The 26662-nt window shown below is 30.4% G+C and overlaps 1 protein-coding gene across 1 annotated transcript in view; it reads right to left on the bottom strand.

The window, feature by feature from the left end:
- HUWE1 (HECT, UBA and WWE domain containing E3 ubiquitin protein ligase 1) overlaps positions 1-26662 on the bottom strand; it is a 195617-nt gene that overhangs the window by 36310 nt on the left and 132645 nt on the right. The window contains 14 exon segments of the mRNA XM_076448258.1: positions 796-912; positions 1230-1441; positions 3618-3782; positions 3999-4097; positions 4921-5237; positions 5717-5807; positions 7140-7292; positions 9937-10036; positions 10768-11000; positions 15587-15710; positions 20918-21062; positions 21959-22163; positions 24615-24704; positions 25564-25681. Coding sequence (XP_076304373.1) covers positions 796-912; positions 1230-1441; positions 3618-3782; positions 3999-4097; positions 4921-5237; positions 5717-5807; positions 7140-7292; positions 9937-10036; positions 10768-11000; positions 15587-15710; positions 20918-21062; positions 21959-22163; positions 24615-24704; positions 25564-25681 — 2169 coding nt within the window.

The raw sequence follows: 26662 nt of genomic DNA, 5'->3' as shown, positions 1-26662 counted from the left end.
TACATCTTAAAATGAATGTAAAATGTCCATGCCAATCTCGAGAGCCTCCATAATCCCCTTGATACTCCTTTAATTTAAATTCCCACATAAAATGTTTGAATTATAAATGTAGATACTCATTTTAAAGGAACCAGATATTTATGTATCCATAGTAATTTTCAGGTGAATTTGTGGATATACAGTAGTCCTGAAAACTCCACATATCTTATATTCGGAGACTTCTCACGGCTTGTCAAACTACTTATTTATATCGTGCAAGTCACTGGCCCACAAATAAAACATTGTCCATTTATTCATAATTGTGAAAACTGGTCAATAATCAATTAAAAACAGGTATGTACAATTGAGAATTAGTATATACTGTTTACAGAAATAAACACAGGGAAAAGAACAATTTCACTTGAATTTTATAATTATGAAACTATGAAAAGTATACAAAAAAAATTTATATCACAATTTGTAAATTCATATTAACCTGAAAAAATTAGTTATTTTAAATTAATTTGTAACAAATATCAAATTTTTAATAAATGGCAAAATTCAGCTTTCAATATTTTATAATAAAATTTCACAAATACAGATATATATATAACATTAAAAACCAAAAAACCATAGAATACTTGATAACCTACAGAAGAAAACAGACCACGATCCTAGTCAGAAACTGTAAAAGTATCTCTATTTGAATGTTGCCTACATACAAAGATATATACAGATATGACATCCCATAAACAGGTGAAGATAAGTAATTCACAATTGATAACATTTCATGTAACACTGTAAACATTCACTGACCTGTTGACGTAGTCCAGGAGGCAAAGTTTGTATAAAGTTAGCAGGGTCAACTGGGGTGTCTGGGTTGGAATTCTGAGCTGCTAATCTCTGCTGTTCAGCTCGCTGCTGAGCTAATACCTACACATACAGATAAAATCATTACTAAACAATGCAACAACTACATAAATATGAACATAGAACAAGTGATTCAACTATAAACATAACATTAGATAGATAGGCAAAATTTTTCACTTGTTACCTTTGACATATCTAGAAAATGTTTACTACATGACAAATTTAATATTGCACAATCTGTAAAACTTCAAGAACTTTTTATCCTACAAATAAGTATTATATCATACCACTTAATGACAATAAATAATTACTGCACAATGCTATGCACAATATACAAAGAATAGGTTAGCATAATTTTTTAGAAATGTTTATTACAGTACCTCTTCTTGAATATTTGGAGGTAGAGCTGCAAGAAATTCAGGGTTAACTTCTGTAAAAGATGTTCCTTCTGATGTTGTCTGACTAGTTGCAGCAGCCTGGGCTCTTTGCCGAAGTCTCTGAAGCCTAAGCTGCTCTGCAATTACTTCTTGCCTAATATTCTCAGGCAGTGCAGCCAAAAATGATGGATCAACGCCTTCAGGTATTTCTGTGTCTTAACAAAATCAAAGAATTATTGAAATGAATACCACAATAGCAAACACAAACTCTTCTTATAAAGCAATATTCAGTGTACTGATAAAATAGAAAAAAAAAAAATGTATGAAAAATTCAAAAAACTATTTACAACACTGCTACATGTAAACAGGGAATTTTTATATTGAAGTAACAAATATATATTGATTTCATATGTGAAAAGGGCCAGGTAAAAGCATTACATTGCTAAGCATCAATTCTTTCAGCATAGGAATGGCCTCGTGACCATTATGTACTTGCTATAGTTTTCATACTATTACTTTCAAATTAGTAACAACAGGTTCATGAAATTTGGCAAATATTAAAGGCCTTAATATGCAAAATACCAGGTTTTGTTTTATTACGTCTTAAAGTTTCCCAAGCGATAATTTTTTCATGCCTTTTTACATTTTAATATGTTGCCTACCTGACAAAGTAATTTTCATTTTAATAACATGATTATTTATAAATTTAACATCTGAAATCCTTATAATGTCCAAATAGGTTTATCAAATGTTTCCTAAGAAAAATCTTTATATTTATTTGATTACTTTCACTAATGAATCTTTGTATGGAATCAGTCAAATTGACAAATCTCAGAGCCATTATATGAAATTAGGAAATTAATATAAATCATACTTTTTTCATTTTAGAATAACTACAGATTATAAAATTAAAACAAATGTTTATACTAATTAGCTTAAGTTTGATAACAATATACATTAACATTATTATGTTCAACTTTCAGCCATGTCTGCCAAACAATACAGAATTTATAATGGTGCAGTGCTTATGCACTCATATTACTGTATCCAATAATATAAAACTGACTTTTAGTTTGTATCTCAGAAGAGCTGGGTATGGGCATTAACACTTATTGATAAGGCTCCTTATCAATAAAAGTGTTAATGCCCATACTATCTATTCTGAGATACATTTTTATCTCAAGTGGACTTCTTGTCATCAAGAATCTTTTGTTTTTACAGTGTGACCTGTCTAAAAAAATATGAAATCTTGTAAGAGCTAAAGACAACTTTCCAGTGCAAAGATATGTCCCAAAAGAAAGAGAATGCTGTTATAGTTAAAAATAGCTTAGAATAATTACTAAGGAAACATTCTGAGCTTCTGATTGGTTATTCTCATGTCATATACAGAAGTGGATATAAAAGCTCATTTCAAAAAATGGAAATAAATTTATATCCACTATACAGAAGTGGATATAGAAGCTCATTTCAAAAAATGGAAATAAATGACCTGGGGTCACTATGATTCACTAAATATAGTGATAAATTAGCAAATAAAAAGGTAAAAGGTTTTTATTTTATATTCTAGCTTGTTAATTTGAGTTCTTAATTTGTACAAGACTGTATTTTGATATCACAAACATCCAATTTGAACCAGTGCTGCATTCAACATACCATATGATGCACAAAAATCAATGTTTAGATGAATTTGCTAACATTTACTTTTAAATTAATAAATTTAATATGAAAATTTGGATAATCTACAGTTTGCATACCAAATTTAAGGAGATAAATTCATAATGTAGTAGATGAATAAAATTTTGAATGCAGGTAAAACATGACATGGCCTTTAACCTCTGACCCACAGTGGATAGGGTAAATAAGAAAATATCAGAAGAAATTACTTCAAAAAAATTTTGCTTAATAGAATAAAAGCACAAGTGAAAGTAACAACAAAGCTAATGACTTTATAAATATAAATCTCCCATATTAAATCGAAACTGCAGAAATTACAGCATAAATCTACATGGGATTAATAACACACACATTCACCACCAGGAATAACAAAGAAAAACTCAGTGGGATGAGTAACTTACTCCTTTACTATAGAATATTAAAACAAAGAACTAGCATTCTTAACACACACACACTCTCCACAACATATATAGAAAAACACAGTGAAAGTGGGATTAGTAATTTACATTCAAAACATTACAACAGATAAACCAAGTGAAATCAAAACTAACTTTCTGACCCTACTTGTTTTCTTTAAAGTTTACCAATAAAACAGATTAATAAATCAGCTCTTCTGGAATTACTATGCTATCACAATTCATACAGAATTAAATTACATAATTTTACTCTTCTCCAGAATTCGTAAAGAAACTTAATATACTGGAATGAGCAGCTCACCTCCTAATATGCCAACATAATCAGATGCTGATGTTGAAGAGGAAGTCCCTGCTTCAGTTGCACTAATAGTAGTACTTGTAGCTTCAGAAGTTATCAGCTGATGGGTATCATAGGATGATCCAGGAACTTGAGTTATAGTGTTTGTTGAAGTATGAATAGTTTCAGCTGTCAGAAAAATGGAAAAAATGTTAGCTGGCAGTACATTTCTCTTGTTACCAGAATTTAGCACTTTTATTCTTATACTTCTAATTAACACTTGTAAATTTTGAGCTAAAATGATTAAAATATTAATTGCACAAGAATATTAAGAAAAAAAACTTAATTTCTATGATCATGTTAGTGCCAATATCATCAAGATTACATGTATTAAATGTTCCAAACCTGAAGAAATTATTGCACTAGTAGTGTGGGAAAGATCTTCAGGTGTACTGGTATCATCAGATGTGGATAAAATTCCAATAATATCCACTGCTGAAGATGCTAATCATAGAGAGAATAAAGAAAAATCCAAAAACCTAAGATTTTGATGCTTTTTTCCAATCCTTATTACATTTGTAAACTTGCTTTATAATTCAAACACTAAAAAGTTGTTTACAGAATACTTTAAAAATCTTACATTGCAAACTGTTTTACAAATCTAACAATGTTTAGACACTACAAGCTCCATTCCAAAATAGACACTTAATGTTTTTATCTAAACCCAACACCACAAAGGTTGATTTCTATAACTTAGATTGTGGTGTTAATTTCTACATCAAACACAGTGGAAGCCATTTTTAAACCAAGCACTGGAAAAGATGCCTATCAAATCAGACACTGGGGATGTTACTCTCCAAATCTGATTATTATTTTACTTCAAACTTCATAGCATGGAGCTTTTAAAAACTGACACATAAAACTGCTGAAAAACATTAAACACCATTTAGGAATTTACAAGAATTACACAGGAAAATAAGTGAGTGGCTGTATTTCAATAATTAAGAGAAACTATATTCAGATAATTTATTTTTGCAAGCATTTAAGCAAAAGAAATGTCAATGTAATACTCTTAAAAATTTAACAAATAATACTAAAGAATGGTTTATATAGTATTGTACCATAATAACATTTAAATATAACATTAACTTTACATTTGATTATGAATCATAATATACTATTAAAAATTTCAATTATTTATATTTTTATCAATCATACCAGATATATTAAATGAACAACATAAAAGTGAAGGACTAACTTTGACAGAACATAGAATATCTTAACCTCTGACATTAAAATATAAACTATATAAGATGCTGCTACTGACCAGTTGATTCACTTGTAGGCATAACCAAATCAACAGTGCTTTCAGCTACTTGCCACACACTACTATCTGCTAGACTAGTATCAGTTCGACTGCTCTGTATGTTAGGTATAGAGACTGGCCTTTGAGAAAAAACTGTTGGGATTTCGACAGAGGGAATGTGAGATGGAGGTTCACTTGTGTCCATTGGAGAAGTAAAGCTGATGAGTGGTCCAGGAAGCAAAGTACTTTGTTCTTGCTGTTGAGGCTGCCTAACTGTAGTAGCAGCAGCAGCAGTTGTGTCAACTTGTAGTTGCTGACTTGCTTCATTCTCTCTCCACCTGATAAAAAATAACATGTTATTTTGTTTTTGGTTTACTCAATTCATTAGCACACTGACAAAATGATCCAATAACCACTTGAATTACATTAAAAAACCAAAACACCCTAAAAAGATATTCTTTCCAAGAGTCATTTAAATATAAAGTCTATGAAGCAACTTCAAATGCAACTGACTTCAATTTCTGGATAATCTTAATAGAATAAAATTTAGAAAAGCTGAAAAAGTTAACCTGGTTTCCAAGATAATATAACTTATTTTTACACAAGATCATCTTGTTTCTAATTATCAGAAATTTTATATTGGTGATTTGAAAAAAAAAAATCTGACAACAGTATTTTCTAACAACTCAACTTGTATATCTTTTCTAAGAATGTGTATTTCTACTAAGCAGCTTTAAATAACTTAATTATTATTAATAAACTTTCTTCTAAATTAATTATTTTCAACAGAACTCAATAATATTCCAACAGCACTTACCCTCTTGCACTACTGAGAGAGGATAAAGAACATGTAAAAGGCTGTAAAACACTATGCTCTGAACTTGAAATACTTGCTGATGCAGCAGGCCCTATAATATACAAAATATACATCATAAAATAAAAAGTTACTTTTATTTCTGTTCAGACATTTTTTACAAAAACAAATATGACACTGACAGCCAACAACAGGAAGGTTCATGGCCATTAATTAGATTTAATTTTGTAAACAGTCTTTGGTCGTCTCTTGCATAGCCTAGTCCAACCTCAATCATAAAGAATCAAGCAGTTATTAGCTATAGAACTGTTTTCTTACAGTAAAGTCACACCAGGCTATCTGCTGTGTCTACTGAGGGGAACTGAACCCATGATTATTAGCATTATAAATCTAAAGACTTACTGTTGTTCCATAAGGGAATGATATAATTACAATATTATAATAAATATTGCACATGTATATTAAATATATCGCTGACAAAAGTCATTCCATCCATAAAGTGTGATTAGGTCAGTCCGATGGTATTGGCTTGTTTTAATTAGTTTAGACTTCTATTATTATTAGTTATGGAAACTATAAATGTTCTGTCATCCTGCAACATTCTGAGAAACATTACAGTGCCTGTTTTGATGGAATTCCATGAAATGTGTCATTCTTTCGTTATGATATCACATTGTCACCACATGAAAATACAAGTAACTGATCCAAAACAAACGACTTCAACTTAAATTAACCACTCAAAGATCCAACCTAAATCAAGATAAATTACTTTGAATTATTCAGAGCCATTGTAAAAAGAGTGTCAAAGTTGGTAGCAAGTATTAGTTGTAGTTTGTGCTGTAAAATACTAAAAGGCAAATTGACTTACTATCAAAACAAGTTTCCACAGGAAAGACACCACACACTTGTCAAAATATGCTGCCCTAATACTTTTAGGTATTTATAACTTCATGTTTTCTTCACTATACACTTTTCACAAATTTGGAAACATGACGTAAAAATGGTGAAAGGTATTCACATAACTTACACTGTACATTAAGTATTGCAACAGATGCTATGAGAACTTTGTTTCACTCAAACTTTTAAAATTATACATTTTTAAAATGGATTTGAAGGAAACATGCTGAACATTTAACAGTAAACTAAAGCAAACAATTATCTCTACTTGCTATAACATTTGCACATGGTTGCTGATGGGCATAGGTTGCTAAGCCTTTTGAAATTTTGTGAATGAAGGATATGAAAAACTTGTTTAGGTTTTACATACATATGAATAACCAAAAACTCAAACAACTACAATGATGCCATAGAATTCCACTAAGTACAATTAAACCAGAGAATAAAATAAGAAAATAACCATGTTTTAATATCACAGAAGATATTCTTGAACAGAAAAAAAAAACCTCAGTGAAAAACATAATCATACCTTCACCTGAAGTGCCATAGTCAGTATTACTAACAGCTGTAACAGATACTCCAGAGCTAACAGATGATACTGTAGAAGATACTTCTCCCACTGGGGTCACTAACTGTTCCAATATAGCATCAATTAATCTTCCTGCAAGCTGTCGAGTTGAATCTGTGGAAGAAGATAGTTAATGAGAATTGGAGAACAAAATATATAAAGTTGTTTTTATTTCAACATGAAGTTCATATTCAACAAAAAAATTTTACAATATTATAATCCCAAAGGTACTGATAACATTTTAAATCTCTTAAAAACGAGTCATAATAGTTTCAAAATTCTTCTAAAAGTGGTATTTCTTTTACAAGTGAATGCTATTATGTTTATGGTTAAATACCTGTATATGAATTGTGTAATGCACAAAACAACTAAAATGAGGACACAAATTGCTGTGGAATGTTTTGTTCAATACTGAGAACTGTATTTTAAAGATAACACAATACATTAGGAAGGAAAGGAAATGAAACAAAGTTGTCCAAAAAAAAAACAGAAGACTTTGTAAATGGAGAATATAAAGGACTGATTAGGAATTACAATGGTGGATACTAGGAATTGTAAAATTGTAGATTTTAGGGCATTGCTATGCCACTAAGCATACAATTATCTTGTGCAAGCTAACAGAGGATGAACACAGAAATCAGTCTCACTAACTACTATTCTCACTTCAAGTACTAATGATTTGAATATAATAAAAACTAATAGTAAGAGAACATTGTCTACCTTTTATATGTTGTTATTCTCAGTTGTTTATTGCATTACTTAATGAAATAAAAATTTAAAGTAATAGCATTATTATATAAAAAAGAAAAGTTTCATAAGAGTATATGAAATGGGTAAGTACTATATTTTAATGTGAAAGCTTTATTTACTATTTTAAAAGTAATTAAAATGAAAAAGTTAACATTTTTAAATTAGACAATATTAGATGAGGTGAAATAAAGAAAAACACTCCTGAGCAGCTTTAAAGTAGCCTATGTCATAAGTAACTTGATAGGGTAATGTGAATTAAGTGTTCATTAAGTGATTTACAATGTGTAAAACAATTATTAGTTGGAGGTAGTTCAAAGAGAAATAAAACAAAATTTAAGTAGAAACAGATGTATTCTGTTATGAGCTTAAAGCTATTTAGGATAAACAAATATAGTTACAATATAGAAAGAAAAATGGCAATTTAGATTCCATATTTTTGATGGTCATGAGATTGGTCAAGTTAGCCAGTTTTGCATGTAGTTCGGAAAGAAAATAAGAAATAAAAAGTTAAAGAAAAATTAGAAATTTATTTAAAAGGTTTCAGAGGTTCTGCAAATTAAATTTGACAATTTTAAGAGCAAAAAAGTATCTTAATATGAAAACCACTTTGCACTCAGAACACATTAATAAATACATTTCGTGAAAATACTTCTTTAAAAATTCTGATTTCTCTTTTTTTTTTTTTTTGTCTACAAAATACTCTTAATACTTACAGAAAAGCTGTGAACTTTCATGAAGATACACAAAATATATTAGAAATTATAGAAGGAAACTATAAATACACATTTGACCAAGCTCAAAGAAAGTTGTTGAAGGTTTCTTTTGAAAGAAAGGAATTAAAACTTAGGTGACAGAAAATTTTGAATTATAATGCACATGATCATGCTAATTTCATTACAATACATTAATAATAGTTTAATTAAATTTCAAATGTAACTAAGTAAAACATGACCTGTGCAGAGAAACGTTTAAAGTGTGCAGTTAAAGGTTTAACTATTTATCTGTAAAACATGTCAGAAACTTTAAGTCCATTTTTAAATTCACATTTGTTGAAAAAAGGAAATACATTAGAAATATACACAAGTTCATCTACATGTTGCACTAACTTTTCATATAGCATGTGTACCTTCACAACATTTGGTACACTTTTAGTAAAGATTACAAGTATTGGGTATACAAATCAGATTTTTTAATGAAAATATTTTTACTAAAGATTTGTTTGTGAAAAGTTCTGTTACTAGTGTGAGTGTAAAATGATTTCATGTTATAATTAAAAAATAAATTAGACTTATTTTTCTTAAAATATAGAACAATAAATCAAAAAGTAAAGCAAACAATTTTCTCTACTTGCTATAACATTTGCACGCAGTTGCTGATGGAAAAGGTTGAAAGGGAAGCAATGTGTTTGATTCAGTACATAAACCACGTCTCAGCAAAATAAAAAGACACAAGGTTCTTGTTTCATATTCTAGCTTGTCCACATTAGTAATTTGAGTTCCTAAATTGTACAAAATTATAGACTTGGTATTTTGACATCACAAACATTTAATTTTAAAAAATGCTGCATTATACATACCTTGTGACTTACTAAAATCCATATTTAGATGCATTCTTTTAATACTTCTTTTAAATTAAGAAATTAACTTGCACACAATACTAAAGTCTGAATTATAACAAAATTTAATTCCAAACTTAACACAAGTTCATAATGTAATAGTTCAATAAAATTTTGAATGCAAGTCAACACAAAAGATGATTTGGCCTTTGATCCATGACCTGTAGTGAAAAGATAAAATTTTGAAAGTACTTATGGCAAATCTTACGCAACCGTGACTTCAAACACATTTAATATTCTGATGGTCACTTTGATTACCTTCATGGTATTGTAATAGGTACAATTAGTTCAAAACTTAATTCATATATACAAAACATCGATAACGTAGCTCTTAAATTAAGAAAGTGAGGAAGAAAAAATAAAGAAAACATTTCCAAAAACCAAATGCCTTGCCTGACTCGACTGTTGTTGGGGCTTCCAAAGATGAAACTCCTGAAGCCTCTGTTAAACCAAGGTTGGTTTCATTCTGTCTGGTATTATCAGAAGGTAAAACCTGAAAATAACAAAACCTGAGTATAGATACTCACATAAATAAAAACAATAACTAAGGTAGAATAATCAAAGCCACTAAATCATTTTTCTATACCTATTTTAAATTAAATTTGATACATTCAAATTTATACAAGTTAAAAGTCCATTACAAATTTAATCTGAAGTTTAGTCTAATAAACTTAATTCTAACTGAACTTTTCCATATAAAATAATTTTATTCACCATTACTCTTCTCAAATACAAGAGAAGGTAAATAATGATCTAATACATTTAATAACACAAGCCAGTGAATTTAAACAAAAATTGTTTTGGGTTTAATAACAGATTTTTCTATAACTAAGCTACACAGATTCAAAAAATAATTATTTGTCCCTGTAACGCAGGAATTACAGAAGAACATGTAAAAATGAAGAAAGTCAAACCATTGTAAGCCTGTCTAATTAATCCTACTAAATCTAAATCTAAATATCTTATATTAACTGAATACACAGCTGGACGATTTATATACGTAATAAAGCTACTGGTATAGCACACTGTACAATCACTTAAGTCTATTAAAAAAATTTAAAATTAACACTATAATCAGTTATTTACAATAAAATGCTATAATGTTATAGAAATAATGTTTACAAGTTAACACAGGAATTAAGATTTTTTAAATATGATTATTAAAAATGTCTTCAGCTAATAGATTAATCCATCCAAAGGTTCTGAAAAAAGTACAAAACAAACCTCCATAGCTAAACCCCCACTCTCAGTACTTCCTTGTACTTCACTTTCACAACTGCTATCTCCTACCGTTGAAATTGGAAGATTATTCGATACACTGGTTTCTTGTCGTGTCTTTTCCTTATCTTTGTCCTTTCCTTCATCTTCCTCCTGCATTTTCTTTCTCTTCTCTTTCCGCAGAGCTAATTCTTCATCTCTGTGTTTCTCCAATACATCAATAATTTCACTTTTGATTCCTGTAAGTAATGCATTTATTAGTCATATTGAGTATTTTCATAGTTTGTATTACACGACAAATTCAACCACAATAATAAAAATGTAACAGTGGGTGGGAAGGTGGAATGTCAGGGTAATGTTATTAACTGAATTATCTTTCATTTCCCATGTAACTTTTTGCAAAATTCAAAAACAAACAATTTATTGTTTTATTAGTACTATATTGTTAGTTATAAGAGTAAAAAATATATAAATTAATACAGAAAAGGTATTCAGCATCATTACTTTCCAGTTTAAAAGATGCACACAGGTAGTTTGAGAAATAATGGCAGATTTTTATGATAAACTTTTAGTCGTTCATAGAGATAAGAAACCAGTCTTTTTTATGACTTCATGCAAACCAATGAAAAACTAAAGCTTTTTACTATTCATTAGTGGTTTTATTATTTTCTAATAAAACTATTTCAGATCCTTACAATTACACTGGGGAACACTTTTTCAGTAACTTTGAGTTGCATTGGATATTTTAACTGATTCTGAAGGAGTTTTAGGCGCTGATTTCAAATCTGAAATTAGTTTTTCTCTACAAGCTCTAGTTTGTATGCAATTTGAGGTTAATGAAATTGTACAAATGTGAACTTGTAAACCATGTATAAGCATTTTCACGTCCATATATATAGATAGCTTCTAATATTTTGATCATTCTTCTTTTGTTTCAGATCAAACATGGCTTCCAAAAATAGATATCATTGCAGAAACAAGCCTGATGCCTTCTGCTACATATGTGGATGCTACACACTCAATCGTCAGAGACGTAACATATCCTCGTTCGTCAAGCGTGCCTACAAGGCATATTTTGAAGTTCATCTTGGTGATCAAGACAAGCAATGGGCTCCTCATGTTGTGTGCCACAATTGTGAGGAAATGCTTCCGAGACTGGACCAAAGGAAAACGCAATGGTCTGCCTTTTGGTGTTCCAATGATTTGGCACGAACCCACCAACCATGTAATTGACTGTTATTTCTGCATGGTAAACACAACGGGTGTTGGGAAGAAAAACCGACATAAGATTACGTATCCGAACATTCCCTCAGCTATTCGGCCTGCTCCGCACTCTGAAGAAGTTCCTGTTCCAGTTTTCAAAGGCTTGCCTTCATTGGACGATAAAGACATTGGACATGATACAAGCGAACAAGACAGTTGTGACAATGAATTGTCAGAAAAGTGTACACAATCGGAGAACTGTTCTTCAGACACTGAACCTTTCCCCGTCCCGAAGCCTCTTCCCCAGGCTGAACTGAATGATTTAGTGCGGGATTTAGGTCTTTCAAAGAAAGCAGCAGAGCTTTTGGCATCAAGATTACAAGGCAGAAATCTTGTTGATCACTCTGTTAAAGTATCATATTTCAGAAAGCGTGACCAGCATTTAGTGACCTTCTTTTCAGAAGACACAGTTTGTTTACTGCCATGACATCCAAGGGTTTCTCAAAGAACTGGGTGTACCTTACTATAGTCCTGCTGAATGGAGACTCTTTTTTAGACAGTTCAAAACGCAGTCTAAAGTGTGTTCTTTTACATAATGGAAATGTTTATGGAGCAGTACCTGTTGGTCACTCAGTGCATTTGCGGGAAGACTATGATGATATGAGAATGGTCATGGACTTATTAAAATATCATGAGCACAATTGGATCATTTGTGTAGACTTAAAGATGGTCAACTTTCTTCTTGGACAACAGAAAGGTTTCACCAAGTTTCCATGTTTCCTCTGCATGTGGGACAGCCGAGCACGAGACAAACATTGGGTCCAGAAGGACTGGCCTATTCGTGACACCCTTGAAGCATGCATGCCAAATATCATACAAGACCCAATTGTAAGCAGAGATAAGATCATCTTTCCTCCTCTTCACATAAAATTAGGTTTGATGAAGCAATTTGTCAAGGCACTGGAAACCGAAGGTGAATGTTTCCAACACATCATCACAGCTTTACCAGGGTTATCATTTGAGAAGATCAAAGCAGGCGTGTTTGATGGCCTACAGATTCGGAACCCTAATTCGTGATGATCAGTTTGTTGCTAAGATGACCGCTTTAGAAAAGGCAGCATGGTTATCCTTTGTGGCAGTCGTTCAGAACTTCCTTGGAAACAATAAGGCAGAAAACTGCAGTGAACTTGTGAACAGAATGCTCGTCGCTTTTCGTGATCTCGGGTGCAACATGAGCATCAAGCTTCATTTTTTGAACAGCCACCTTGATAAGTTCCCTGACAACCTGGGGGCTGTGAGTGACGAACAAGGAGAACGATTCCACCAAGACCTAAAGGTCATGGAAGAACGCTACCAAGGGCGCTGGGACAAAAGTATGATGGCTGACTACTGCTGGAGCATTAAACGAGATTGTCCAGATGAAGTGTACAAACGCAAATTCCTACCTGAATAAAATACACAAACAAATTGATAAGCTATTCCTATAATTTCCTATAATAACGAAAAATTAAAAAATAAATAAAAATGTCAAATTGCATAAAATCTGTAGCTTGCAGACAAAAAACCAACTTCAGATTTGAAATCAACAGGCTCAAATTGACTATAGAAAGGTCTTTTTTTAAATGCAACAAAATGAGTGTTCCCCAGTGTTAATGATGGAAAAAGTTGTGCACCAATTTTTGCAGGAATTAAAAGTGTCATAATGCATCACAAATAGCTATATATCAACCAAGGATAGGTTGAAGAAACATACAGTACAGCACTGGCTCCAAAAGTTTCATAATGGAGATGTAAATCTTGATAAGGAGGGCAGGAAACATCCTTTTGTTGTTAAATATGACCAACTGAGAAACCTGCGCCAAACTGTCAGAGAAATGGCACAAGAATTGGGGATTGGCATTCCACAATTTCCATAACTTCCCAAAGCCAAAGTTGCACCAATGGAAAATTATGGTCACTGTATGGTAGTCTGCAGCCAGTACTATCCATTACAGCTTACTCAACCAGGGCCAGAATATCACGAAGAAGATTTACTGTTAAGAATAACAAGAAATGCATAGAAAGTTGTGTGAAAAATGTCAGCATTAGTAAACTGAAAATGACCAATCTTGCTTCATGATAATTTTCAGTCACATGTTACTCAAATGATTCTCCAGAAAATCAATGAATTAGGTCACGAAAGATTGCCTCATCTTCCTAACTTCCCAGACCCATCGCTCACCGATTACCACTTTGTCAAGCATTTGGATAACTTTTTACAGGACAAAATATTCAAAAACAGAGCAGCAGCAGAGAATGGCTTTAAAGAATTTTTTAGTTTCAGGACTTCAAAGTTTAATCGTCATGTCATAAATAATTTTGTTTCTCGCTAGCTAAAGTGTGTAGAATCACAAGGTTCTTATTTTGATTAATAAAGTTGCTTTTGAATTTATTTCTTAAAATTACAATTAAAAAATCTGTTATTTTTCACACAACCTAATATACCTATACATGACAAATAAAAGGCCTATTGGTGCTTTTCTTCAATGCAACCAAGAAGTTTTTCTTAGTCTTTCAAATTATTTGTACATCTAATGGGTAGGAACTGAGTATTATATTGCTCAGTGGCATGTTTAGTGAACCATCAGCTGTAACATTTCTTTTGCACCAACATGAGCCACACAGGACAAGTTTACTTCACCAACATGGCACATGGTGCTATATACACACACACAAACATCTTTACTTTGTATTACTATACAACATAACAGTATTGCAAAACTAAAAACTATTTATCCTGAATATATGAAAAAAAACAAAAAACTGCCACTGAGGCAAAACTGAATTTTGTTCTTTTACTGCTTAAAATACCTAAAACAAAAACAATATAAAACTTTTCAATGATTGTAAAACTAAGTTAAAAAACAACAAAATACTTAACATAACAGCTTAACCAATACTGCCACTAAGTTTACCATTTTAGTATCATATCAGTTTACTTTCAAAATTGTTGTCTATTTCCAGTCTACCCAGTACAGTACAGTATTTTTTAAACTTTTCCACTGCATGTTGTAAAACCAAGCTAGCTAATGTTATTTACTTATATGCCTAAAAAAAGGATACTTCTTTTGTTTGTTATTTCTCACTACAAAACCTAATTTGTAAAGCTTGTATTTATACGATTATCAGAAATATTTGTAACACCTATAATATTCCTTTAAAAGGCATGTTTTTTTTTTAATCAAACGTTAATGATGGAATTACATTTAAAAACGTGCTTTAATACCATGATATAGATCGGCTAGCTTTGGAAAATTCAACTTATGATTTTGAGCTCTCAGATACACGGTACAAGATAATTTGTTTTTTTACTATTACGAACAACTTGTATAATCAAGTATCCAAGTTCACTATTGTAATCAGTATCTTGCTGTACACAGCCAACCAGCATGTATATAACCACCTACACTTCAAGTGTATTCGTACACTAAGATTAACATATGATATCATGGAAATGGTTATTTTATATTTAGTAGTTTCAACTTGCTGTGTACATTTTATTATTAATCAGGTTACTTTCTACTGTTGCAAACCACACAATCATTTAAATCTCATATCTGTCATAAATGACTGATGTTGTCACCTGTTACACAGTCATGGCCACTGTCTCCATCCAATACCCGAGATTCTTCTGTCCATCTAACTAGTGCTGAAGGAATGCTAGCAAGAGTTCCTGATCCACCTCCAGAAAGAAGAGAATTCTGTTCCTAGAAATGATAATAAGCAAAAAAGATTAAAGATGAAAATGTTACAAAACGTTAAAGACATTAAACACCTATTTATTCCACATGCAACCAAAAAATCATAAATTGTTTTATCTGTGTCTATGAAAGTTAATTCTCTTTAACACATGGTTCACATACAATTTAGAGATACATTTTTCAGACTCATCATTTAGTGGGTTTGTATGCAGTTTTTTACAATTAGTGAATTAGTGCATCCTGCATCAATGACAAGTTTAATCTAAATGCTTGTCAAACATATACACTATTCAGTAACACATTTTTTTAATAACACTAAAGCTTCAGTTAAAAACCACAGCTTACTCACTGTTGGAAATCACACAATATCCATATATTGTTTCTTTTGAAACAGTTAAGTTAAAACAGGTATTTTACTTTTATTTAATGTAACCAACCAAAAATTTACACACAAAATGTCTTTACTATTTATTATCATATAACATAACTGTATTGAAAAAAAAAAACCTACAAATTCTTATCCTGAATTTGTTGTAACTGGAATAATTAACTGTCAGTCAACATTTTAAAAGAAAAAAATGTATAAGCAAATCAATTGATGATGACAAGAAATCCACTTTAAATATATCTGAAGACAGCTGGTATGGGTAATAAAATGATTATCAAATTAGAGAAGAGAACATTTTGACCTTCTCAGGTCATTTTTTCAAATTAACAGGCTAGCCTGAAGATGACCCAAGAAAGTTGAAACATAGTTTTATACTTTATTTTAATAAAAAGTTTTAATACTCATGCCCGCCATCTTGAGATACAAATCATTAATTAAAAAAAACTAACCGATATCTTGTGTACATCAATCTTGTAATGTTTACTGATAACCTGCAAAATTTGTGAAGATATGCAAGGTAGCTTTATAATTACTTTGATGGATACTGGCTGTTTAAAGCTGGGTTAACAGTGGCTTTTAACAGCTGATTAACTGATGACACTCAATTGATCAATTAGTGCACACTTCTTGTAACCACCCAAGTACATAAAAACAACAACAAAAACAGGTATGTAGATTCCATCTTCAGGTTTTCAATCACTGTATTATTCTAACATGTTCTAACTATTTCTGCTGTCTTCTAAATTGTTTTGGTTTTAAGTATTTTTTGAATTATTCTTGATCTCACATGACAGATTTCACCGATTTTCTTTTAAAGTCCTCATGTATACAATCTTAGCACTTACATTATCACTTATTTTGGATAACAACAGAAATACATCTTTCTCAATATTATAACTTCCAAAGAACATACGTTAAAAATTTGCAGGTGCCCTATCAATACTGGACAATGAAAACAAATCTCTTACAAATCACATACACATTGTTAGTATCTACAAAAAGCAAGAAAATTTATTTCAATTGTTTAATTGATATTCATATTGTTTGTTTGTTTAGAAATAGTCAGCACCTAAAACAGTAAAACTGGATTGGTGTAGACTCCAGCTTTGTTGATTTCAGACAAATTAGAAAAAAGCCTTAATGCAAGTTTATAGGCCAATGAAGTAAATAAACTGTCCTTTTTTTTCTACAGCATTTGTTTCACTACTTTAAAAAAAAACAGACAATGGAAGGGGTTCAATAGCTCCTAGATCTCTTCCAACTTAAAGTACATCAAATAATACAGTTAATTTCTGGAACAAAAACTGATGGAAACTTAGACCCTTCCCTCAGATCTGCATCTAATTACAGAACATTACAGAATACATTAACATAATTATAAACTAGAAATATAATATTATAAAACCAAAAAGTAAATTTAGACTTTAATATTTAAAGTAGTCAGAATGTTCGCACTTGATCTGCCAGTGCCTTTTTTTGTAATCGACAGTTCAATTTCAGTGACAGTGGCAGATAGCCTAAATAGACTTGCAATAAAAAGGCAGGAATAGTAAATTCAGCAGCAATGGGAATCAAACCCAAGATTTTCAAAACCTGAAGCATACCCCACCTGCTCATTATATAGCTTTATGTTTAACAATGAACAAACAATGGTAATATCTTTATCATTTGGATATTTCAAATAATTGATTGTTGGGATAACCACAAGCAATATTTTTGATCAGTCAGTTATTCCATAACATTAATTGATTTAGCCATAATTTCAATTAACCTTTACTCTACAGATAAGGGTCATATCTGTAAAGTTATATTCAAAATGTCATTTAATTGCTGTTTTATGAATTTATATCAATAAATTTGGTATAAAATTGTTGATAATTTACATTTTAAGATAATACCTTAGTTAACTGCTTAAAAAGTAAATATTAAAACAAATTCCTAAATATTTTTGTGTCATGTAGTATGTTGAATTCAGCTTTGGTTCAAATTAGATAACTGATGTCCAAATACAAAGTCTACAATTTTGTATGAAATTATAGATATTAACAAGCTAGAATAAAAATTAAGAACCTACTATCTTTTGTACTTTGAGATATCGTATTTAGGGAATCAAACAAGGTAGTCATCACCACCTATTCCATTTCAGGAAATGCTTGTTTACATACACCTACTTTGCCCTAGGACATACTTGTAAGAATTTGTAAACAGAAGTAATATATATGGAATGTATTATAACCAAATGTGATTGTATTCTACAAAATATTGGTCCACTAGAACAAAGCTGAAACAGCAGCACTTTGCAAAAGCCAGTTTTATACCACTGGATATAGTAATAAAGCTGCAATTTCTGCATGTTACTGAGACATGACTGAAAGGCCAATAGAATAAAAATAATATATATAATTTCATGTCATTAAAGCCATTCAGAATAAATATTTGTGGTTTTATGTTAACTTATAGTCAATCTGGAAAGAAAAAAAGCTTAATTCACATCTATTTCCTAATTTTTTTATAGTGTTTTTGTGGGCAGTCAAATTGAACGAACCCCTACAAAGATAGTTTAAAAAAAATAGTTTGATAATTATCTGGAGGTTAGAGATTTTTGAGAGAGGAATTTCACAATTTTTTTGATGTATAAGTATATTTAATCTTAAAATAAATTTACTTTATATGTTGTGTAGTCAACATTTGAAAAGAAAAAATGCATAACCAAATCACTGATTAAAAATATCCAATATTTTGTGTACAAAAGTGCAGTAATATTTACTAATAATCTGCAAAATTTGTGAGGATATGCATACACTTTAAAAAGTTAGAGTATAACTGCTTGGTGGTTACTTTGATGGATACAGGCTGGATTGAATCCATTCAAACAACAGTAACAGTTATTTGTTACGTTATTGGAAACAAATCAATGTAATAACTACTCATAACTAATTGATTATACTGATTAAATCTGCAAGCTGCACGTGATATTAATAAAATTACACTCATCCCAGAATTTAATAAAAAAGGAATGGGTTTTCCAGCATTTTCAACCAGCACAGCACTTTTACATATTTTCAGACAAATCTTGAGTTATATACATACAATTACACGATGAGGCACACAATTAAATTCATAAGTCTTTACATCTTTAATCCTGTCCTATGCACTCATTTAATATACATTACACGCAGAGGGGGGAGTATACTCTGATCATGTGATTTACAGTAGATCGGACTAATTGTCTTCTATGATCAGTTAAACTGTTGCTAATTTTAAGATAATGATAACAGCATTAACACTTTAATAATGCATACCAAAGTTAAATTCAAGATACATAACTAGTAAAGCTTTTAAAAAAAATGATTAAGGCAGATGTATAAATGTGATGATGTTGGAAACATATGGTATGCAACAGTGCAAGGTTTTGCAGTTTGTTGTATCTAGCAAAAAAATAACCATTTGGAAAAAAATTAACAAAACATCCCAGTAAACACCAAATTACTTAAAAACCAGGTACAAAACTAAAATCCATACTATGTAAAAACTACACTGACAAATACAACACCAACATAATTTATAAAATACAATGGAACAATTGCCACAATTTCTATAGTGGAGAAACAAGCAGAAAAATGGAAACCAGATTCAAAGAACAAAAAACAAAAAAACAGTCATATTTTTTAACACTGCAAGTCTAATAAACACAAAAAAAACCATAGAAAACACCCAGATACAAAGTAAGGAAACAAATTAATGCAAAATCAAAGAAACCCTATTTATACAACTAAAAACAAAAATTAAACCAATATAGGAACATTTATACCTATACTAATGAATAACATAACATCAATCTGCAATGCCCTCTACAATCCTATACCTGTTTATACTCACATCCCTACAATGTGTCTGGCAACAGTCAGTTGCAAACGCTTTGTCAACCTGAAGATGACCTAAAAAAGTTGAAATGCTGTCTTCTGCTTTATTAGTGAAAGTTTTACTACCCATACCAGCCATCTTGAAATACATTTTTACTCTGTATTCTGTGTTAAAATTTACTAGATTGAAAAACTCCAAAGAGAGGATAATATAAGCAAAATCTAGAACAAGTCATCTACTTAGTATTGTTGGTGTATTTCAGATAACTTTTAATGACCAACCAGCTAGTTTGATGATTAGTAGTATGCTATTCAATATGGGGAAATGTTTCATCTCAAAGCATTCCACCAAAAAAATGTTTGGAAAATGTCAGTGCTAAAATAGCTACAAAATTTAATGGTTTACAAATTTCATTTAAAAATAAAAGTACTACAAAGCTATGGTTATTGAAATGAAGGTCTATATCAAGCCATAGCTTGCTTGCTAACTGATCTGCAAATTGTTAATTCTTTGATCATAACTTTTTGTGTGAATGTGTGTTAAGATGCTGAAATAAATATAAGCAAATAAAATTCTTACATCCTTTGCAGATAAAGGCCCTCAGTATATAAATATGAAAGTATGATTTGCTTTAAAATATTGTGTACAAATTAATTGGCAGGTATATGGATTTCAGTAAGCTACAGTAATTTTTGAATAAAATGTTTAATTTGAAAACTTTGGAAACAAGATAACTATTACTATAATGATACAATATATAAAGTGACTCTAGATTTACTAAGAGTAATATCAAGTGCTGCTTCAGTGTCAAATATCAAATAGTTTGTAATAACAACTCTGCTCATGTTTCTAAAAATGTAAAAGAAAAATATTCAGCCATTCTTAACAAAGACAATCCCTTCAACCTATTAAAATTAATTATGAAACATCTTGGTAAGAGGAAACAAAAAGACAATGATACCTGTATTTCAAACAAGTCTTCATCTGTTGCTAGTATTCGAAGATCACTATTTGCAAATATTACTCGTGTTTGACCTGATGCTGGATGAGAGTTGAAAGAAGATGTCAGTTGTAAAATGTCCTGAGCAGTACTGGGTCCTAACAGTCTGGAACAAATACAACATGGAAAATCATGACAATAGTTCAAAAACAAATGAAATGGTAAAGCATGAGGGCTAAGGAGTACAATACTAATTCATAGAGGAAACAAATCAGTATACCATTAATAGCAAGGGCTGAGGAGAACAATACTAGCCGAGAACAAAAGCCAATACACATAATTAAGAGCATTAATACATTCTGACCTTGAAGAGACAAACCTTCTTGAGACTTCAAATATTAATTTGCAATTAAGATAAATTAGCTTTAGGGAAAAAAAAAAGCAAAGAAGCAAATTCTATATATAATTCACAGCAGTGGTACTTACTAACCTTTAACACAATTTTAGTTAGTACCACAACTGAAAAACAAAAGTAATTAAATTAAATCATTACACCAATATTGTGACAAAGTAGCTTGGAAAATCAAATATATTATTAAACTTAACAACACTGACCTACAAATCTGCTACAAAATACATTTGTAAATTATGAACAGTATATAAACCCTTAAATTATGGACTTTTATTTCCTGTTCACTACTAATATATATTGTATCATACTGAGAAATTGTTTTTTTGGATGAAATTATTCATTCTTTATGACAACAGGAAACAAAACCCAGAAGTAATTAATGAGATTAACTGCAGTATTGACAGTTCTGTTTAAAACCTTGTGACTCCTTGGTTATTACAGACCTTGTATTCAACAAAGTCATGGGTCTCGAACAGTTTGATGCATAAACCATTAACAAAAATGCATTTCAGAAGGTAACTGGACACAAATGAATTCTATAAGTAATTATATGATTAAAGTATTTCATATTTATAACATACATAATGTCTTTGCACAAACATTTTGACAGTTGTATGAACTGAGTTCACAAAATAAAATGAAACCCTCACCTCTGAAGTATTGCTGGTGGATTAGGATGACGACTGCCTCCAGCATACATGTGCCAAGTATGGTTACCAAGTGCAGCTCTATAACTTGCTCGCTGACGACCAGCTCTGTGAACTCTAGATGAAATAGCTGAGTGAGGATCTCCATGCCTTATTAACAAGGGATGTCTGGTGGACACATTGCCTGGAGCAGGAGGAATAGAGGGTGCTTGAAGAAAGAAAGAGAAACACAATAATTAGAGAACTCTTCCTGCAAATATTAGCATTACAATTCTAAAAACTCATTATCATGCATATTGAACTAAAATCTGTTTTTTACAATTAAGAAATATTTCATCTTTGGCAGCTATTTAAAAATACTGCAATATGTCATAAGTTATAAAACATCCTTTAATATGATACAGTTTAGAGCTACATCTGGTTAAAATTTAAGCCTACCTTAAAAGTTCACAAAATCCTACATAATACTGATTTTATCATCTGTTTATTGTCATACTTAACTTACATTGTTTATTCATTACTCTTCTGCACACTTAATGTAATTGTTTTTACAGTTTTATTTTACACAGTGTATTCTACCATTGGGTGTGGGTGGGGCAAAAGTGTATATAAAGGTGAATGAATAAAGAAAATACAATAGTCCTTATACAATCCACAGCACATTTATGTGAATAAAGATTTGAACATTCTGAATGTCATTCTTTTGGCACTGTAGTTGTTCTCTTGAAATATTAATCCCTCTTACCAAGAAGTTTTTATATGAACCTCTGAATAGTGTTAAAAACTTTACCAGCATTAATTATCATATACTATTTTTGTACTATTGAGTAGTCACCCTCATATTTAGATTGTCATGACAGGATTAAACACTGTCAGTTTCAGTCATTCCTTCCTCAGCATGTCATGAAGTCTTAGTGACTTGCATTTGAACTTTTATTTATCTACCTTCTTATTCCAACTGGTATAAAATCTTAGCTAATAATCCATATTTTAATGGTAGTTTTCAATTCTTAATTTTATTTGACAATATTTTAAAAAATCCTAAATTTCCCTTAGTATCACATTTTCTTTATGCATATTTTCTGTATTTTATCCACCACCATTCCAATAAGTAAAAAATTAATTCCAAATTACTCGCTATAAAATCAGCATTGCTCAGACAAACTATAACTTGTAGAGTCTTTGATTTGATTACAGTTTTTAAATAGAAAATACAACCCATCTTGCCACATCTACCTATCACAACCTCTTCAGAAATTGTTAATAGTTCTCTTACATTTAATTCTACATTACCTATAACCAACAGAAAGCCAAGGTTTTCATCTATCAAATGACATATTGCACACATTGTTTTTTGAATGGAAAATTGTTAGTACAAGTTTCATACTCATGGGAAAGACATTAGTTTGAATGAAAAACTGTTATAGTTAAAACAAAATTTTACTTCTGCATGTTCTTTAGTGCATTATTTAATTCCCTATGTTCTAAGATTTCTTAAGATGAAGTATTTTTAATATTATCATGAACATCATTTTGCCCATTGACTTAAAAACAAGTGTCTTTTAAAGATATTTAATTAAAAGTAATTTTTGTGTACAAAATACTTTTTACAGTATGCTAAAAGTCTACCAAATTTTGTGAAGACACACTGCACAAAAAGTTACTGTATTAAATTAATATACAAGTAAAAAAATGGTCTCAACAACTAACCCTGTAGTGAGAGTTAAAAGCGTCATTACAAACTAACAACTTAGAAAGTACCAAATTCATTTGCAACATAGTGTTGAAAAGAATTTCAAGCATGTCAATTATTTGTTCAACATGTTTGTTTTACTAATGTGTTTAGGAGATATAGCTGATGGTTGGTTTTCCTAAATATCTTGACATTTGTAGGCTAATTTTTGGATAGTATTACAACAACGTACTGGGGACTGTATAACCAACAATTTATAGTACAATATAACACAGTCCTTTGCCATACAATTAACCTGAATTGTACACTTTCAAATAAATATTCAATTCTAGACTAATAGCAATAAGGTATTTTTATAATGTTTGCCAATTTTACTTGGAACATCCAAGCTGTTATTAAGTGAAGCACATTTCAAAGGAGAATACACTGTTCAAACATTTTAGTAAAACTGACATTTCTATTTCAAATATTTTGCAAATCATGAAACAAAAGAATGACAATTTAATATAATAAAGTTATGAAATTTGATTTCATACACCAGAATCTAAATCCTTTTAGATGGAGATTGATAACGAGGTTTAAAAGGAATAAAAAAAAAAGAAATAAAATACTTTCCATTTCCTCCACATTTATCTATCAAAATACATCTTTTTACTTTATCTACATCAGCTAATCACCTTGTTTTACTTTGCTTCATCAATCTATAACCTACTTTTCCACATCCTAAACAATTTGTTATTCTAAAGTTTTAACTACATTACTAAAAAAGTTTATTGCTTATTGTTTTTTTTTTTTTATAAAAAAAAACTATGATCTCATGTTTCCAGATGAATTAGTGAGAAGGGTCTTGGATACTGCAACCTGTCCATGATTGGAAACAAGTGCTCAAAAGCTAATGCATAAGATTATTCAATTATTCATTTCTGCATGTGAGATGAAAAACAAATTTAAAAACCAGACACATACCACTTGTTTCAGCACCACTGGTGGTATCATCAGACACCATTGGCAGCTGGAAAGTACGAATACCATCAGTACCTCCAAATACAATGGATCCTGAAAAGGTATGCAATTCAGGTGAGCTTCTTCAACATCATAAACAAAGAGTCATTTAAATATGTACAAACAAATGCAAGTAGTAGTGCAACAGACAGTACTAAAACATTTAATTCTCATGCATAACCATGCACCACCTAATTTCTTTTACTGTCAATATTAGCAATAACAAGTAGTCAAAAGATTAAGTATAAGAGAATTCAAATCAAGTTACTTGTTTCCAATAACATTTTGTACAAATGAAACAAACAAAAATACTTGCACAATATTATGGAAAATAAAACATTTTACACACACATTTGTAGTTGCTTAAAATAAAATTATGGAAATACATATACTAATTTGTGAAATAAAAGGTAAGAAAAACAGTTATACAACAGTCAATGTACACAAATTAAAAGCTAGGGAGTTAGGATATTTCACAACAGATTGTAGCAGTGGTAACTTCAACATTATATTCAATCTCGATACCAAAACTACATGCGAGATTAAGAAACACAATCTTGTATTTTTCATGCTTATTTTCAAAGTTCTTTGTTCTAGTAGAACTATGTAATGATTTTGGATGACTGAAATTTCTCATTTTCAATAAACTGTAAAACCTCTCACTAAAAAGGAAGGTATGGTTTAGATGTGATAATGTTAACAAATTTCAATGAGAAGTAACTTACGAGGTTAACTTATTTTACACATTATTAAAAAGAAAAAGTAAACTGGAGTGTGCTTATGAAATAAACAGAAATATGTATAAAAATATTTCTATTTGTGATTCCCTTCAAACTCCAGAAGAACTTCAACATTTATTCAGAACACCATACAACACCTGACATACCCCAGAGTATTAACAGAAAACATTTACCAGAAGAAGGAAACACCTCTTCAAGTTGAAAAAACAAACTATCGTCTCGATCTTCAATGTGAAAAAGAGCTTCTTCAATATCTTGATAATCATCTTCTTCTGCATCGAAATGAGATCCCTGTAATCACAAACAAGCAAGACACATGAAACTTTTTAAAAAGTACTTATAATTACCAGAAATTCAAATTGTAGTTTACTGATTTTATATCTTGTTAATCCTTGTAAAACTTTCTAATAGAGATTTTACTTAATAAAACAAAATTCTGTTTGTTTTGATTAATAAAAATAACTTCTTATCAGACCAGAAGTTATCAACAGCCAATTTTCTTAATCAGACAGTTTCATTTAATATATTTAAAAAGTTTCCAACCAACTTCATATTCATTTGTACATAGTTCTTCATATGGCAATAATATTTGCCAATTCAAGTAATTACTTAATTTTGTTGGGAAAATTAAACTTGATATGAATGACTGCAAAATTATCTAAGTCTAACAACTCTAAACTTGATCTTGTTCAACAAAAATGTTTAAATTCCTCTAACAATACAAATGAAGTTTAATATGATAAAGCACCCTTTCTGAAAGTTACAAAATATCAGGCTGGTAACTACGACAGTTTTTACAAATATATTTTTTTATAGACAGAACTGAGCAAATGAACTGATTATCTACGAGCATACAAACACTGATGAGTGTCTCATTTATTTTCATGACGAGTCAGTTAATCTAACTTATTGCAGTAAACAATTCTGATTAGTTACTGTTTTCAGTTATTTCACCTATCCAAGTACTTTAAATAAGTTTGTATTCTTTTAATTCTCTCAATATGGGCTCAGTTGACTCAGCCTAAAAACTGACCACAAAACTTTCCATCAGAATTTTCATATTATAACTTAGTATTTCTTCAAATTTGCTTTACTTAATTATTTACTTTCAAATATCAAAGTCTGGATTATGATCTACAATTTTATTCCAAACCAAAGAACAGAAAAACAGTTAAAAAAATTTTGAATACAAATCAACAAACATGACGACATGGCCTTTGATCTCTGATCCGCTGAGAAAAATTAAACCAAAATCTGGGAAATAACAAATTT

The sequence above is a fragment of the Tachypleus tridentatus genome, chromosome 8, assembly GCF_004210375.1.
Source record: "Tachypleus tridentatus isolate NWPU-2018 chromosome 8, ASM421037v1, whole genome shotgun sequence".
Classification (NCBI taxonomy): Eukaryota; Metazoa; Arthropoda; class Merostomata; order Xiphosura; family Limulidae; genus Tachypleus; species Tachypleus tridentatus.
This window is presented reverse-complemented; position numbering and strand designations above follow the sequence as displayed.